This window comes from Coenobita brevimanus, chromosome 54, assembly GCF_032717465.1.
Source record: "Coenobita brevimanus isolate Jiangsu-jjx chromosome 54, ASM3271746v2, whole genome shotgun sequence".
Lineage (NCBI taxonomy): Eukaryota > Metazoa > Arthropoda > Malacostraca > Decapoda > Coenobitidae > Coenobita > Coenobita brevimanus.
Genome location: NC_137007.1, coordinates 10,583,388 through 10,600,940, shown reverse-complemented (window position 1 = coordinate 10,600,940; position 17,553 = coordinate 10,583,388). Strand labels below are relative to the sequence as shown.

The 17,553-nt window shown below is 41.5% G+C and overlaps 1 protein-coding gene across 1 annotated transcript in view; it reads right to left on the bottom strand.

Annotated features, from left to right (window-relative positions):
- INPP5E (Inositol-3-phosphate synthase) overlaps nucleotides 1-17,553 on the bottom strand; it is a 576,780-nt gene that overhangs the window by 277,173 nt on the left and 282,054 nt on the right. The window contains 2 exon segments of the mRNA XM_080273293.1: nucleotides 6,191-6,301; nucleotides 6,538-6,649. Of these exon segments, the coding sequence (XP_080129419.1) occupies nucleotides 6,191-6,301; nucleotides 6,538-6,649 (223 nt within the window).

Here is a 17,553-nt window from a genome sequence, read left to right as displayed (position 1 = left end):
TTTTTAGAGATTATAGAGAAACAGAGTATCGTGATCTTGTTTGAGAATATATGGCTTAAGGAGAAATGAGGTAGCATGATAATACTTGAGAGGGCACAAGTAGTTAGATATTAGCACACCTTGCAGACCACTCAATCTCGTCTATACTGCTCCTTAGAGGATAGCAAAATTAAAACTCAAAATGACTTAACCTAAGACTTACCATGTATTATGAACTGAGATACAAATTACTCTTCAAACTGTGAATCATATCAAAACAAAAGATGATGAGGATCTATATCAACAGAAATATGCATCTTCTCAAACTGAATGTTCAAAGAATACTGTTACACTTTTCAGAAATATGAATCTTCACGAACTAAATTAATATTCAATAATAAGGATTTACAGAATAACTCCAGAAATATGTATCTTTACACACTAGATTAATATCCCAAGAATACTGATACGCATGGATATAGTCCCGTGGTGTCTGACGGACTCGTCGGGAATGAACCCAAAGATTATCACCAAAGAATATTCTCTAAGACTAAATACATGATAATTGCAGAATCTTGTATAAACTAGACACAATAATCAAAAGGACCAATAATCACATGGACTGTAATCAAATGGACAAATGGACCAGCCAATATTTACTTTGATTCCATGAACTGGGGGGGGGGGGGGGGGATTTAGCGTTAGAGGTTAGGCTGAGGCTAGAATGCTCAAATCCTTGGGATGCGAGCCATGGCCCTCCATAATTCTCCTCTGCAACGACGAAAAGGAGCGATGATCTTGTCATTCAGCACAAGATGGATCAGGGGAAAATATCACTAATTTTACTCACGAACGTATGTGATGACTTATTACATGAGGGACAGAAAAGGGGGGGGGGGAGGTGAGAGCATGGGCACTAGCCTGCAATGATGAAAAGGAGCGATGATCTGAATAGTTTGGCGCAGCTTCTCGCCTTTTATGAGCATCAAGACAGTATTCAGGAATTGGCTATAACTTCAACTGATTATTTTATACTATTATCAACTCTCTAGGATCTTCAAAGAATACAAAAGATACATTTGCACTCAACATACGTAGAAAAGTGACTTATGATGTTGAAATTTTTGTAATAAGCGTATAGGAACTTTAATCATAATGAAGCCAAATCAATTAGGAACTCGAACAGTTTTATAACCCGTGTCGGTTACATGCCTACGTGACTGTAAATAGGACTCAATAACATGAATTTCATGCTTCACAAATGACAATCTTCAACATTCTTACTTCAGTCAACTCTTAATCACCATTGTATAGTTCAAAGGGGAAACCTATTAACTTAAGCAGGTAAATCTCTAGATTAGAATATAAAGGAAGACATTCGCAATTTTCAATCTCCGCTAATATTTCTCCGGTCATATGTCTTTGTGGGGGAAGAGCTGGTCCATATATATAACAATCATATTCACTTTAATACTTGACTTAGTACTATCAATAGCAGAATCATGTTCAGACTATATCAACTAAGACTAAACATAAATATAGAACTTAATGGTTAAATCAAGAGTTACACCTACAACCATACTTAAGCTTAAGACTACACTTACAATACTAGCTTATACTAACGTACACTAATACTTAAAATTATGGCACTACATACTCATCATTTGTAAAAGATAGGATTAGGCTGAGATCAACCTGTGGGCACTGATGAAATGCTTGAACCTTCACACCTGGAAATATGAAAACAAGACACTGACACACAAAGCTGGATCACAGGTCACACAGCTCAGGGGTGAGAGGAATCTCTTTGCACGCTGTTTAATTGTGGTAAGGTCATGGCCTGAGATCGATGTTCGAAAAGTCCTAGGCAAATATGAATTTTCCTCCCATCCAAGATCTTTGTGTGACAGCAGTGGTGAGCTACTCCCTATGGATGAGAAAAGCAAGCTCATGCACATCTTGGAAGCAACAACAAAGAAGGTGCGGATCAAAGTACTGGTGATGACAGCACAGAAAGTGATGACCCTAACAGTGTTGCCCAGAGACAAGAGAAGACTGTGACCTACACAGTTATTGATGGAATGGCATTGGTCCAAGAAATGGGGAAGCCCCAATGAATATGAACCAGTTCTGATTTAGCTACCCATTTCTGTGACAAGTTACAACAGAAATCTTCTACCTATGATGAAGTGCATGTCATATTTGACCGATATGATCTCCCAGATTCATTTAAGGAGAAAACCCGCAAGAGATGTGCTGGTGGCCAGAAGACTATCCGGTCCTCTGTTTGTGATAGCACCCCTTTGACAAAGGTATCTGTGAAGAAATTCCTCTCAGACATCCATACAAAGGATGAGTTAACATCATATCTGGCTCAGAAGATCATTGATAAATACACTGGCTCACAACAAGCAATTGTTGTGGCATATTGAGATTCTGTGTGACAAATGCTGAGATCCTGTCGACTATCTATTCAGCTCACATGAAGAGGCAGACAACAAGATTCGTCTACATGTGAAAGATGCTGCAGAGAGAGGAATCACCACACTCGACATTCAGTCCCTTGATACAAATGTGCTGGTTTTAAGCCTCAGGAGATATCCTCAACTACCTGCAGAAACCAACTTCATTACAGGAACTGGATGAAGATCATTGATAAATACACTGGCTCACAACAAGCTACTGTTGTGGCATATCGAGATTCTGTGGTGACAAATGCTAAGATCCTGTCAACCAAACATCTATTCAGCTCACATGAACAGGCAGATGCGAAGATTCTTCTACATGCCAAAGATGCTGGAGAGAAAGAAATCACCACACTCGATACTGAGTCCCCTGATACAGATGTGCTGGTTTTAAGCCTGAGGAGACATCTTCAACTACCTGCAGAAACCAACTTCATTACAGGAACTGGAGGCTCAAGAAGAAGGATCTCCCTAAAACAAATGTATGAAGGCATTAGGAAAATGACAGCAGAAGCACTGCCAGGCTTTCATGCATTCACAGCAGATCAGACAGGCAGATTTGCTGGAAAGAGCACACTATTATGCTAGAAGACTCTGCAGTCAGCCTCTGATGACATCAAGCACGCCTTCAAGGAGCTGGGCAAAACTGATGTGCCTTCACCAGAAGTTGAGGACAAACTTGAACAGTTTGTCTGCAAACTCTATGACCAGAACACACTCCTCTGCCAAGCTGCTGATCTACATTGGAAGCTATTCTGCAATAAGCAAGCGGAGGGAAAGAAACTGCCACTGACAAGAGGAGCTCTCAAACAGGCAATACTCGAGCACATTACCATTCAAAAATATAGGAATCTGATACAGTAGCAATGCCCATCCTGCCACCACTAGAGACATATGGCTGGACAAAGGAAGAAGAAAGCTATCTGCCGGTTACAACCTTGGAGCCACCAGATCCAAAAGCAGTGTTGGAACTTGTAATGCGCAACTGCTCCAAATTCAAATGTGAAAGTCAATGCACCTACAGGCAGCATAAACTCTACCGCACAGAGATGTGCAAATCTGGCTCTGATAACAATGTTTGCCATAACACAATGGAAAACAACTTGGAATCCCTACCTGAGGTGCAAATTGACAGTACAATAATGAATAATGAGCAGAAGCCATACTGACCCATATGTGCATAAATCAGAAAAAAAACAGCTGTTGTACTAAGTTCTAGATCACAAACTGTAACAAAAAAAAAAAAAAACTAACACCAGAGATATTGACTCTTCTGTTATTACAGTAATAACAAAATATTTTTTTCTGTTGAGTTCTTTAAAATCAAAGTAATAATGTAAGAGACTTTTGTTTATATGATTACATCAAATACATACTTGTTCTACAATTTTTCCTGGCAAAAATATTATTGTGGTAAATATCCATATCAGAGATGTCAAATTTCAAGTTTCTCATTAACCCGTTAACTGCTCTATACAGCCTGGGCTGTTCCGAGTGTGACTGCTCAATACAGCCCTGGCTGCGCAGGTGAATTTCGAATGTAGTGCCATGGTGACCAAGGCTGACCCATGCATGCATGTTTGAGCCTTCAAAACCGAAACCGAAAACGAAAACCATACATTCCAATGGGGAATCAGACACTTCGATGTTCATCCATGGCTTTACCAAGGCAAATATTGAGCTAATATTTCGTTACTATATACTTTGGCATGTGTTCTCTCAATTCCTAAGACAAAATTTGGCCTTTGGGAAATTTCATTTTTACCCCAATGTCTGCGCACCATGGACACCTCCAATAAACCACCATGCGCAGTTAACGGGTTAAATAAGATCTGTTGATGTAATGCTGCCTACTTCTTCCTTAGCCTTTATCATTCTTCTTCTTTGCCTGCCCTCCTCTCTTCCTATTTCTCCCATCTTTCCTGTCACTTCTTATTGCTTTTCTTTCCTTTACAGGTGGCTTTACATTGAGTGACAAGCCCAATGGTTTCCTGTAAGCCAAGAAACCATTTACAACGCTGGGTGGTAACCATATAACCAAACCATTCGTGTTCCCTACGTCTCAACAAGTGGGTTGGTGGAGAGTTAGTGCCCCTCCCCACAAAACAAATAACTCAAAGTCAAATGGCCACCCCTTACGGGATTATGGCGTCTGGCAACAGATAGATAGATGTTTTTAGTACAGATAAAGGGTATTAACTAAGATGATTCCATTTGTGTCATGTATCACTTAAAAGTAAGTTGACAGCATCTTAGTCCCAGGATCTTAGCCTACAGGAGCCTGAGTGAGACTTACTGTAAAGAGTGTGTACTTGATAATTCAGGGCAAAATTAGAGCAGTTTAGTTGATGTAACAACACTGGAAAGGGAATACTGTATTTGGAAAGTTAATGTTTTAAAACACCAATTTAGAATCTCAAACGACTTACATATGCCACCTGATATAAATAAAATGCAATGAGATATCATATACATATCCCATCTGAGACCAATGCTTTGAGAAATTATGATACTGTAGGCAGCCAACTTGGCTTTATGTAAATTAGGCTTAAGAATTTATTCTTAGATTGTGTAAGAAATAAAAGCTAAGGTCAAAAACCCTATCTTAGAACTTTAATTGGTCCAAAAAGGTTGCTCTTTGGCTGAGTTATGGCAAAATATTACTTTGTGGTGGCAACCTAGTTTTTCCGTAAATACTGACAGGAGTCATGACAGAAAAAATTCCCATCATATATTTTTGGTGATAGGGTACCATACTGCTACTAAAAAAATGTGTTGGTAACTTTCTTCATTCATTGCACACGAAACTACACAAGCCCCTCGGGTACATGTGGAGACCATCATATGTGAAAGGATTGATCTTGTTGGACAGCCTCTTCAGTGTGTGGAGGAGTTTTGTTATTTGGGGGAAATGTTATGTGCTGGAGGTGGGGCTGGACCTAGCTTTGTGGATAGGGTAGAGAGTGGCTGAAAAAAGTTCTGGGAACTGTTGCTTCTCCTAACACTGACAGGGCTCTCCCTCTGTGTTAAGGGATCTTTGTATGCAGCAGAATTATGCTAGAAATATAATGCTGTATGGTAATGAGACCTGGGCAGTAAAGGAAGAGGATGTTCATAGGCTCAAATGTATAGAAATGACAATGATCAGATGGATGACTAATGATTAAGCAGCATTGACAGCTGCCATTGGGTGATCTAGACTGATGCATGAACACATGTTGGAGCCTTTATAAATGATAAAATATGAAACATGTAGGTTCTAATATCTTATAATGTTTAGGAGCAATGCAGAGGGTCATTAGGCTAAGATGTAGGTTTATAGCTACTGAAGAGCCCCTTTGAGAGGTATGAACAGTGTTCACTGAAATTCCGTATTCAAAGGTATCTCTGTGTTGTATCCTCCATGAATTTGGAGGGGGCACGGTTCAGGTATATCTCCTCCCTGACACAGCTGAACCTGGCTGGCTGTGCATTCAATATGTTGGTACTTGCAAATTCATTACAGACTAATTGCCATGTGCTGGCTTTGACAGGAGGAGATCATGGCAAATATTTTCAATGGCAGATATACTGTATACTGACCAGTGAACATGAATATCCGTACCTGTTTGCAAATATGAAAGGGTTAACCCCTTAAGTGAAAGATGTGTTTTATACACCATATTGGACATACTAATGCTAGATTATTTTTTTTTAGCTTTGGAGAGACTTCTCAGACTGAAGGGGTTAAACAAAGATTGGCTTACCTCCCACTCAGACCGGCTGCCACCTGACTCCTGCGTGCCAACCACAAACAAATCTGGCATTTGCTCCAGTTCATCAGGCAGCAAGAAAGCTTCAAGATTGACAGGTGGTTCCTTCAAAGGGAAATCATGTGATATTTAAGTATACTTTTAGATCATTTATACTTTCAGTACATAACAGCCATAAGCTTCAAAAACATGTACAATCAACATCAACACAGGGATTTAAATTTGTTTGCAAGTTGTAACTTACAGTACAATATTGGGCACTGATTTTAAGAATTTTTCAGCATATAAATATAAATACAGTATACATATACACTTACAAAGCAATTTTAGTTTGCACTTACCTTCCCATTCATATTCCATGTAGCAATAAACAAGCTTATAGTTCGAGTTGGAAAATATCGATCTAATTCTGAGGCACCCAGCAAGCTGTTCAAGCCTCCAAATAGATAATTTCTGGAAAGAGAAAAAAAAATCATATCACTATCACATTAAAATGAAAATTTCAAGTCCATTACCAATAACTTAACCCCTTAACTGCAGGGCGTCACTTTCGTGATGCTTGGGCACAATGGATCATACCCGGGGCGTCACTTTTGTGATTCTGTGTTATTTTGAATTCTCCCGGGCTTACAAGTGGTGGCTTGTATCATCTATCAGTACTGCCAATGTCCAACACTAGTCAGCACTCCTAATCTCATCTGTACTCCCATCCACTGTTGACAATTTAGCCATTTCTCCCCGTTCTGGACTCCCCTCCCTACCTCCCCTCCATTACCCTCTCCTCTCGCCTGCCCAGCCGCGCTGCGCTGAGTAAATCTTCCCTGGAATTTTCCACTGATTTCATCCACTGAAATACGCCCTATGCCCATTTCTTATACAAAATAATATATACAAAAAAGAAATAACGTAAGTGAGAGTGCCATACACCTGGAATTGGCTAATTATCACCTGACAACACCTCACGTGCACTCGTTCCCTAATTTCACCCAGAAATTTCCCCTTGAAATATGCCGTATAATCTGTTCTCGTAATAAAAATATATATATGAGAGGAAGGGAGAAGCCGAAGTGATATTTACATTCACCTGGAACTACCTATTCTTTTATGTATTGTCGAAATTTCCTAACAATCATTTCATAGCATGTAAATTAGCAGCTGTCACCCTATTGACCTTGTCAACCCTAGCCTGCCCATATACGCCATGGGAATCAGTCCCTTGTCGTCCTCTGAGGTGAAACCATGTCGCACTCGCGCCCCACCATTTCCGCCGCTTCTGCACCCATTGCAAAGGGCCCTGTGACCTCTACCCCTAGAAAAACTTGTGTGGGAAGCAGTAAAGGACTTAGTGACTCAGCAGTGGAACATGAACTGGCAGAATTATCCATGATAATGATGGATAGTGACTTTGATCCTTCGGGTGAATCGTGTGATGAGCCTGGGGTGGAAATCGTTACAGAAACTGCCAGTACGGGTGCTTCAGTGTCCCAAATTATACCTAGCTCCAAGGGAAAGGAGCCCTTAGTGCAGCAAGGGAAGGAATTTGGGAAGGGAGTGAAAAGGCAACGGGTTAGCCCCGGAACAATGACCCCGTGTGACCCAGCCCGCCATGAGTCACAAGGTGAATCACCTCCCTTCTCCCCCAGCCCCACTTCACTAATTTCTTCCTCATCTTCAGTGGAATTTTCTCCTGAGTCTTCATTGTTGGAGACTCCACCAGCATCTACAGTGAAGGCAGGCCGTAGGGGAAGAGGTAAATCCCTGACACGTCATAAAAGTAGAGTAGCAAGTACAGTAAGGGCTGCTAGTGCTACACGGCAACCTAGGGTCAGTGAGAGTGACCTTGAAACGGCCCAGTCTGCCTCACAGCCACCCTCCACCCTCACCCACCCTACACCGCCATGACAGGGAATCCTGGACGCCTTCGTGTGGACGGAAGGTTCCGATTTCGTCCCTCAACATCTTAATTTTGACGAGAGTTCCTCAGGGATACAGCCTGCCTTCACTCTTGACGAGGATGCTGAGTGTGTGGACTTCCTTTTGGCCTTCCTCGATGACGAAGTCATGCATCACATATGTGATGAGACAAACAGGTACGAATCACAACGTGCTGCAAGTGGTGCAGGTGCAGCAAAGATGCAACACTGGACCGTGCTGGGAGTGCAGGAGCTGTATGTGTTCTTCGCCCTCATGCTTCTCATGCCACACTCAAAGAAGCATGAGTTGGAAGAATACTGGTCCATGGACCCCTTACTACCCTCACCCACCTTCAATAAGTACATGGCCAGAGATTGCTTCCGGAACATCATGGGAAACCTGCACTTTGCCAACAACGATGTACCTTCCCAAACCGACCCACTCTGGAAGATCCGGGAGATTCTGAGCAGAATGAAGAATAAGTTTATGTCATTCTTCCACCCCTTTCAGAATGCTGTCATAGATGAATCCTTGGTTTTGTTCAGAGGATGTCTTAGGTTTGTACAGTACATTCCAAGCAAATGCCATCGCTTTGGAATCAAGTTCTTTGTACTGTGCGACTGTAAGATGGGGTACATTCTTGACTTCGTCATCTATTCAGCCAGCACTGTCGATCTGGACAAAACACACCCCCTTGGCTTCTCAGGCTGTGTAGTGAAAGTGCTGCTTGAAAGGTATTTTGGTGGGAATCATGTGCTATATACTGACAATTATTATACATCACTGAAACTTGCTAAACATCTTTCAGAGCACAGCATCAGCTCCTGCGGCACTCTTAAGAGAAATTGTGCCCACTTCCCCAAATTCCCCAAGGCAGGATATTCGCAGTGAGGAGACGTGCACCTACGCAAGTCTGAGAAGATGCTGGCAATACGGTGGCATGACAAGAGGGTCATGCACATACTCACCACTGTACACAAGGGGGAAAAGAAAGACAGTGGGAAGGTCGACCATAGGACAGGCGAACCTGTGAGGAAACCTGATGCTGTAATAGACTATAATATCAACATGCGGCTGATGGACAAGTCCAACATGATGACTGGAGAGATCGACTGCCTCAGGAAGAACACTAGGTGGTAATGGAAAGTTTTTCTGCATCTCACAGACATGACGATGCTGAACGCCTTCATCCTGTACAAGATGAAGGTAAAGCCACCCAAGTCCTTCTCCCTGAGGTTGTTCGCCAGAACTTGTGTTCAGCAGCTGTTTGAGAGATATGGTAGGGTGACAGCAGCAACTCCAAGGCGCCATGCAGTAAGACTTCCCGACAGACTTGAGCAGAGGGCGTACATGGATTGGCACAGACTGGTGCAAATGCCTACCACAACCAAGAGGAAGGCTGCGATCCGCAGATGGCAGGTGTGTACACATACCACCTGACACACCTGAGCACAAATGCACTTCTTGGCAGTGCACTGAGTGTCAGGTTCCCCTCTGCGTTACCTGCTTTTTTTATTACCACAGCCTGAAGCAGTTCTAAAAGTGCAAGTGGAAAATGAAAATAATGTGTAAATAATGTGTAAATACTGTGTAAATAGCAAGTGAAAGCAATGGATGTAAATATGATGGAAGAGTGTAATATAGTTTTATAAGTTACTGCAAGTGACAGTGCATTACATAGTGTAAGTAAAACAGAAGTGTAAATATTGAAAATACAATAGAAAATGTAAATAGAAATGTAAATAATTAGTAATATATGAATATAAGTACAAATACTTGAAGTTATGACAGTGAAAGTGAAACCGTGGCTCTCTACGTATTTTACTGAAAGAGAAATTGAATGCCTACAGTGACAATAAACTACTATTACTGAAGGAAACTTATGGGTAAAGACTGAAGATATATATATAAGTGTTATATAGTAATAGGAATATAATGTGTGAGTGTTTTTATGAATAATAAATGACAGAATACCAGCGGCGAACGAGCGCAAGTGGGAAGGTCATACGCACTCGTAATTTTCATTGCTTTCTCAGTGTTTTTTTTTGGAGTATGGATTCCAAACTATTTGAAAATCATAGGATAGTGTTTCTAGTGATAATATCAGGCTGTGGTAATCATATTACGAGTTGTCGGGAAGTGTAGACTTCGTTACCCAACTTCAGAGGTCTCCACAAGTCCTACAGTACTCGACGAAGGCTCAACAAACATCCCAGGAGAAAGCTGAAGGTATCTGCCATATGCATATGTAATTTTAATATTCTAGGGCTAATAACTGATTTTTGGCAAATATTTTTAGAGAGTCTGTCGGAGCGCGAATATCCCCGTGGAACACATAAGTCGAGCCAAAAAAAAAACGTGGTTTAAGGGTTAACAAGTAGACTATACAATGAAAGATGAACACCAAATTGCATTAACTTAAATCACTCACACTGGCATCTTGGAATATAGCTAATATGAGGGCTAGAGCGGGGAAGTGGTAGAGACCACGAGCAAGAGATGGGTGGAAGTCTGTTGCATACAGGCAAGACTTATGGAGAGTAGAACCAGCAAGGATGATTGTTGGGAAGGAAAGTAGGTTCAAGTATCTTTTAATGGGAAATACACATGGATATGGTAGAGTAAGCTTGCTTGTTGAAGAGAAATGGATGAGATATGAACACAGTGAGGTAAATTAAAGGATTACATACTGTGTCAGCTTGGATGATGAAGAAAGTCAAATTCTGGGATGATTTGATAAATGAGGTTGGAAGTAGTGGAGATGATGAAAGTGATTTGGGAGGGAATTTTAATGTCCATGTGGATGAAGCAGTACAAGGATATGAAGGCGTGCACAGGGAGGCACATACATTATAAGGAGTGCCGAAAGCGAGAGGATACCACAGTCTCGTTAAGCAATGAACAAGATTTTGTGCAACATGGTTCTTAGGAAAAGAGAGAGAGGTCTGAGTATGGTGGGTATGAAAGGCTTGCATGAAGGAATTTTAGTGCCAACACTAACATACAGGTATGAGACTATGCTGTGACATGAAATTGAAATGCCAACAGTAAGGGCAGTGGAAATGGGACTCTCGAGGAATGTGTGTGAGGTGCCGGGAGTGGGTACAAAAAAGAATAATGTGATTCATGAAAGATGTGAAATAAGGAACTCTAAGGATACCAAAGTTAAGAGAGTCAGCTTAGAAGGTATGGGCATGTGGTGAGAATGGGACTGAATAGAGTGGTGAAAAGGATTTATCTGAGCAAATTTGAGGGTGGGAGATTTGGTAGGCCTAGAAGGATCAATATGGTATATAAGAATATGAGAAAAAGAAGTAATGGAAGTAATGAGGCCAGGGATCTGATATGTGATCACAATGACTGGATGAATTTTGTGCAGAGAAGTGTCTGACTCTTTCAGAAAGGTGAATGTAAAGTTGTGTGTGAAATGTTTTTTGACCTATCAGGTGGTGCCAGAATTCCAGGGACTTAAATGGTGACTGAATGGGTATGTGGTTCATTCAGTTGGGCAAACTTTAGTTAGTATCTCATTCCCTGGACTCTACCTTATCTTACCTTGGGGTGGGAAAGGAAGTCTGGATGATTATGATGATGATGATGATGATGATGAACAACTGATGACTGGATGATGATGATGATGATGATGATGATGAACAACTGATGACTGGATGATGATGATGATGATGATGAACAACTGATGACTGGATGATGATGATGATGATGATGAACAACTGATGACTGGATGATGATGATGATGATGACTGATGATTGATACCGATGATGATAAGTGATGACTGATGATGACAATGATGATGATGATAATGACTAATGACTGAGTACTGATGAATGATATTAATGATGATGATGATGATGATGATAAAAGTACACTAATTACATAATTACAACATGAGCCTGGTGGTAATAGTGGCCACATTAGCTATCTTCTTGTCAAAAGGGACAATAGGAGGTTAGTAATGGATGTTAAAGTTATAAGATGGCTGGTGATATGATAATGATGATGAGGATGTGTGCAGCAAAACAAATTACTGACGAGAAATGGTACTGAAGAGACAGGTAGTAATGACAAGGACCTACTGGGTGTGTACTCTAGGGTGACTCTACATTGAGTGACAAGCCAAATGATCTCCAGTGAGCCAAGAAACCACATAATACGCTATGTAGTAACCGTATAACCAACCATTACATGTTCCCTACGTGATAAAAACTGGGTTGGTGGAAGGGTTAGTGCCCCTCCCCTAAAAACAACTAACTTAAAAGACAAACAAAATGCCTCGGACCAGAACTGACCTACAGGTAACAACTAAGGACCGTACAAAAGACATGGTGCAGATTTCAACAAAGAAAGTGACAGGTGTGAATGAAGAGGTGAAAGAAAGAGAGAGACTGTCCAGGGGCTTGAGGATGCAAAAGTGGACATATGTGGTTTGACTGAGACCAAGAAAGTGTGAGAGTGATAGAATGGATTGGGTATAGGCATACCCCGGTTTAACGATGTAACTGGTTGTGTAAAAACCTATTGCAAGGCAGGGTATCATATCTCGGGGTGGATTTAAAACAAAGTATAGGGATGCGTTTTTGAGTCATGGGTATCTCCCCAACCAAGTCCTAAACCCACTCAAATGAGTTAAAAAACAAACTTCTACTAACCTAAATTCCCAAATAGCTTTAAAACAAGGTAAACTAAACCTAAAAGCAGTTTATAACTCACCCAAACCCCCCAAAAAATTATGAAAATCATCAAAAATAAGTCTGGAAAAAAATCAGTCTTAGTGAACTGTACCCCAAAATGACAATGTTCACCCCAGCTATGACTAAAACACAATAATCTAAGTCTAAAAATAGTTTATAAATTAACCTAAACACAAAATCTAAGTCTAAAATATCAACAAAATTGGTTTAAAATATCAACAAAATTGATTAAAAAAAAAAAAAAAAAAAAAAAATGTCATACCACGATTTGGCCATCGTTTGGAGGGGTAGGGTGGCATTTCTACCCCCATCGCTATGATGGGGTATCACTTGTATGGACATCATATCTCGGGGTCTGCCTGTATATGTAATTACCTGGTGTATTTACCTCGCTGTGATATACTGGATATGAGCTATGCTAGAGGGGTCCTGTCTCTTTGTCTCAGCAAGTCAAACTTTGCTTTAAACTCACCTAAGTTTTTGGACTGGATGATCTCTTTGTCCAAGAGCAAGATAAGTTGTTGCGTATATATACACAACAACCACCTTTGGCTTTGAAATGAGTATAGAGAAAGTAGGAGGATACAGAAAAGGGTCTGCTGTCAGTTGCTTCAGACAGCTGAGTCTCAAAAAGAAGGTGAGGTTTAGAGAAGGAGAGGTGGTGCTCAACAGAATAAAAGTTAGAGGACAGGCTGCAAATTTTGCAGAAATGAAGAAGAGGAGAGTGAGTCAGTGGTTTCAGGCAGCTCGAGTAGTCACCGGGAGAGGTGCAAGCATACTAGTATGCGACACTGGTTCAACCACAGCGCCCCTTGTGTCCGCCAAAGTAGCAAGTGGCTTGGTAAACGCTTCCCAAAGTTTTTACAACTCTGGCGGGAGGCGAACCCGCGCTCACCAGCGTGCGAAACGCACACTCTACCACTGTATCACAGAGGTTCCATATATATATATATATATAGATAGATAGATAGATAGATAGATAGATAGACAGATAGATAGATAGATATAGATATATATATACAGTACATATGTATATATACAGTATATGTATATATATATACAGTAATCCCTCCACTATCTGATGTAATAGAGCCAAAGGCACGTCCGGAAAGTGGTCCCGTTCGGAAAGTGGGCCCCAGCCTCCTGGACTGGTAATTAAGGACCCTAACCCAGCCTAACTTTGAAAGCCACCTACATAACTCCCTACCGGCCATGCATAGCACCTATTTAAACCTATTTAAGACCCTATTCACACCAATAATGGACATCAAGCATGAAATAAATGAAAAAGAACCAAAGAATGAGGAATTAGAAGTGGCTGTACCTCAGCCAGGGTACTTACAGCACGTCTGTGGCCACCTTCTCTGGCTTTGGCTGTGGTGAAAATGCTCTTGGAGCACGTACAGTAATCCAGTGTTGTGCTGCACTTAATTCTTTGCACTGTGAGTTATAATTGTTAAACATTGCACATTGTTCTTAACTGCACCACGCCACTTTCAACCGCCAATATGCACTCCACAGCTAATCCTTTGCACTCTGAATTCTAATTTCTTAACACTGCACAACACTGTAAATTCCTGTGTGGTCTAGCGGCAAGGTATTGCAGTTTATTCAATGTTTATTCACAAACAATGAGCATGTGTGGGTATCACTGCGATAAGCATCTGCTCTCGATCGGATTTAGGCTATAACTGTTGATGACGGGGAAACAGAGTTGCCAGATCGCAACGGCCACATTACCAAACTCCTCAATTTTCATTACCAAATTTAACTTTTCATTACCAAATTCATAAAGCTAGCATTTATTCTTCACTAATTATATATACAAGTGGAAATACCCCCTGGGGGTAGGGGGGTTTTCAAGAATACTCCCCCAGTATCCCTGCTTGTCGTAAAAGGCGACTAAAAGGGTTGGCGGAGGGTTAGTGCCCCTCCCCGGAAAACAACTAACTAAAAAAACAAACAAGAAGCCTCGGACAAGGACTGACCAACGATGACGACCCAGGACCGGACAAAGGACTTGGTAATGAGTACATGGAATGTAAGAGGAGCGAATGATGAGGTGAAAGAGAGAGAGATTGTCCAGGTGCTTGAGGGTGCGAAAGTGGATGTATGTGGAATAACTGAAACAAAATGGAGAGGAGAAAGTGTGAGAGAATGGGCGTATGGATGGGGTATATGTGCAGGAGTAGATGAGAATGAGAGGGCAAAGGAAGTAGTGTGTATAGTTGTGAGTAAAAGATGGAAGAAGAGCATAAGACAGTATGGATCAGTTGGGTCAAGGATTGTGTGGGTAAAGTTGAAAGTTGGAATACAAATGTGGGCGATTGTGTGTGTGTATGCGCCAACGCAAGATCGTGCTAGAAGAGTGAGAGAAGAGTTCTGGACAAATGTGGAAATGTGCATGGAAAAGTTTGGAAGGAATGAGAGAGTGTTTTTGATTGGTGATATGAATGGTAAAGTTGGGAATGTGAAGGTGGATGGAATAGTTGGTGAGTGGGGTGTGCCTGCCGAGATAGATGAGAATGGGAGTGCGTTAGTGGACATTTGTGCTGGGAGGGGTTGGTGATAGCCAATACCCTCTTCAGGCATAAAATGATCCACAGGTATACATGGCGAGTGATGAGAAGGGTGGGTGGTGAACTGAATGAAAGGAAGGCAATGATTGATTATGTGTGTGTGGATGAAAGGATGCGAAGATGTGTAAAGGATGCAAGAGTGTATAGAGGTTGGGGGAGTGGACTTTCTGACCACTACTTGGTGGTGGCCAGAATTAGGATGCAAGTGAGATGGAGGAATAGAAGAAGGGAAAGACGAGAGGAAGGAGTAGTTGCAAGGAGAGTGGAAAGGTTACAAGAGGATGAGAAAAAGGCAGAGTATAAGAGAGAAGTGGAGGAACGATTGGGCAAATATGAATTGGAGCAGATGGGAGACGTGGAAGGTGTGTGTAAGATATTTACAGAAGAAATATGTGCAGCATGTGATGTGGTGTGTGGAAGGAAGAGAAGGCGGAGGGGGTACAAGGAACAGCGTGGTGGACTGAAGAGGTGAAACAGGCTGTGGCACAAAAGAAGAAAGCATACAATGAATGGGTGAGAAATAGGGGCGTGGAAGAAGTTGAGAGGCGGAAGAGAGAGTTATATGTGGAAAGGAAGAGAGAAGTGAAAAGATTAGTAAGAGAGAGTAAGAAGAGAGTGGATGAGGAATTTGGAAGGAATTTGAGTGTAAAGTGGAGGGACTGTAAGAAAATGTTCTGGAGAGAAGTGAAAAGAGTAAGACAGGGTGGAAGTGAAGTTAGCAGGGGAGTGAAAGATAAAAATGGTAGATTACTAGTGGAGAAGGGAGAAAAAGTGAGCAGATGGAGAGAACACTTTAAGGAATTGTTGAACGTAGAGGATGGAAGTAATGCAAGTATAAGTGGCTGGGGAATGGCTGGGAGAAGGAGGGAGGTGAGAAGACAGGAAGAAATCAGTAGGATAGAAGTTGTGGAAGCAATGAAGAAAGTTAAATCGGGGAAAGCCCCAGGAATTGATGGAGTGTGTGGTGAAATGCTGAAGCATGGGGGAGAGATAGTAGTAGAATGGATGTGGAAGATGTGCAGATTGGCCTGGGAGGAAGGTAGAGTCCCGGAGGATTGGAAGTCAGGTATAATTATTCCCTTGTACAAAGGAAAAGGGGAAAAAGAAGTGTGTGGTAATCATAGGGGCATTTGTCTTCTTAGTATAATAGGAAAAGTGTATGGTAGGATACTTATAGACAGAGTTAGAGAAAGAACAGAGAAATTAGTTGGAGAAGAACAGGGAGGCTTTAGGAAGGGAAGAGGTTGTGTAGATCAGATATTCATTCTTAGATCTTTAGTGGAAAAGTTTCTAGAGAAGGGAAAGAAGTTGTATGCGGCTTTCATGGATTTGGAGAAAGCATATGACAGGGTGGATAGACAAGGATTGTGGAAAGTGTTAAGAATATATGGAGTAGATGGGAAGTTGTTGAATGCTGTGAAGAGTATGTACGATGGTGCGAAGGCTGCAGTGCGTGTGGATGGTGAACTAAGTGAATTTTTCTCTTTGAAAGTTGGTTTGAAACAAGGATGTGTCATGTCTCCATGGTTGTTCAATCTGTAAATGGATGGGGTAATAAACGAGGTACAAGGTAGGGTCGGGGATGTTGGAGTGGCCCTGGTGAGAGAGGCTAGTGTTTGGAAACTCCTGTACTGTTGTTTGCAGATGATACTGTGTTGTTGAGTGAAGACGAAGGGGAGCTGCAAGGCTTGGTGGATGAGTTTGAGAGAGTGTGTAAGAAACGGAACCTAAAGGTGAATGTAGGGAAGAGTAAAGTGATGGTCTTTGAGAGAGGTGAAGTTAGTGAATGTACAGCAAGGTTAGATGGTGAGGAATTGGAAAATGTGAGTACGTTTAAGTATTTGGGTAGTGTGATGAGTAAGGATGGAGGTTTGGAGTGTGAAGTGCTTGAAAGGGTACAGCAGGGAAGAAAGGTTGCTGGTTCCTTGAAAGCAGTGATAAGAAACAGGGAAGTGAGCATGGAAGTGAAAAAGTTACTACATGACAGTATTGTGATACCAACTCTAACGTACGGAAGTGAAGCTTGGACATTGTTGGAAGGACACAAGTCAAGAGTGAGAGCAGTGGAAATGAGTTATTTAAGAGGAGCCTGTGGAGTCACGTGGAGAGACAGGCTGACGAATGAGGATATAAAGGAGCGTTGTGGTGTGGATG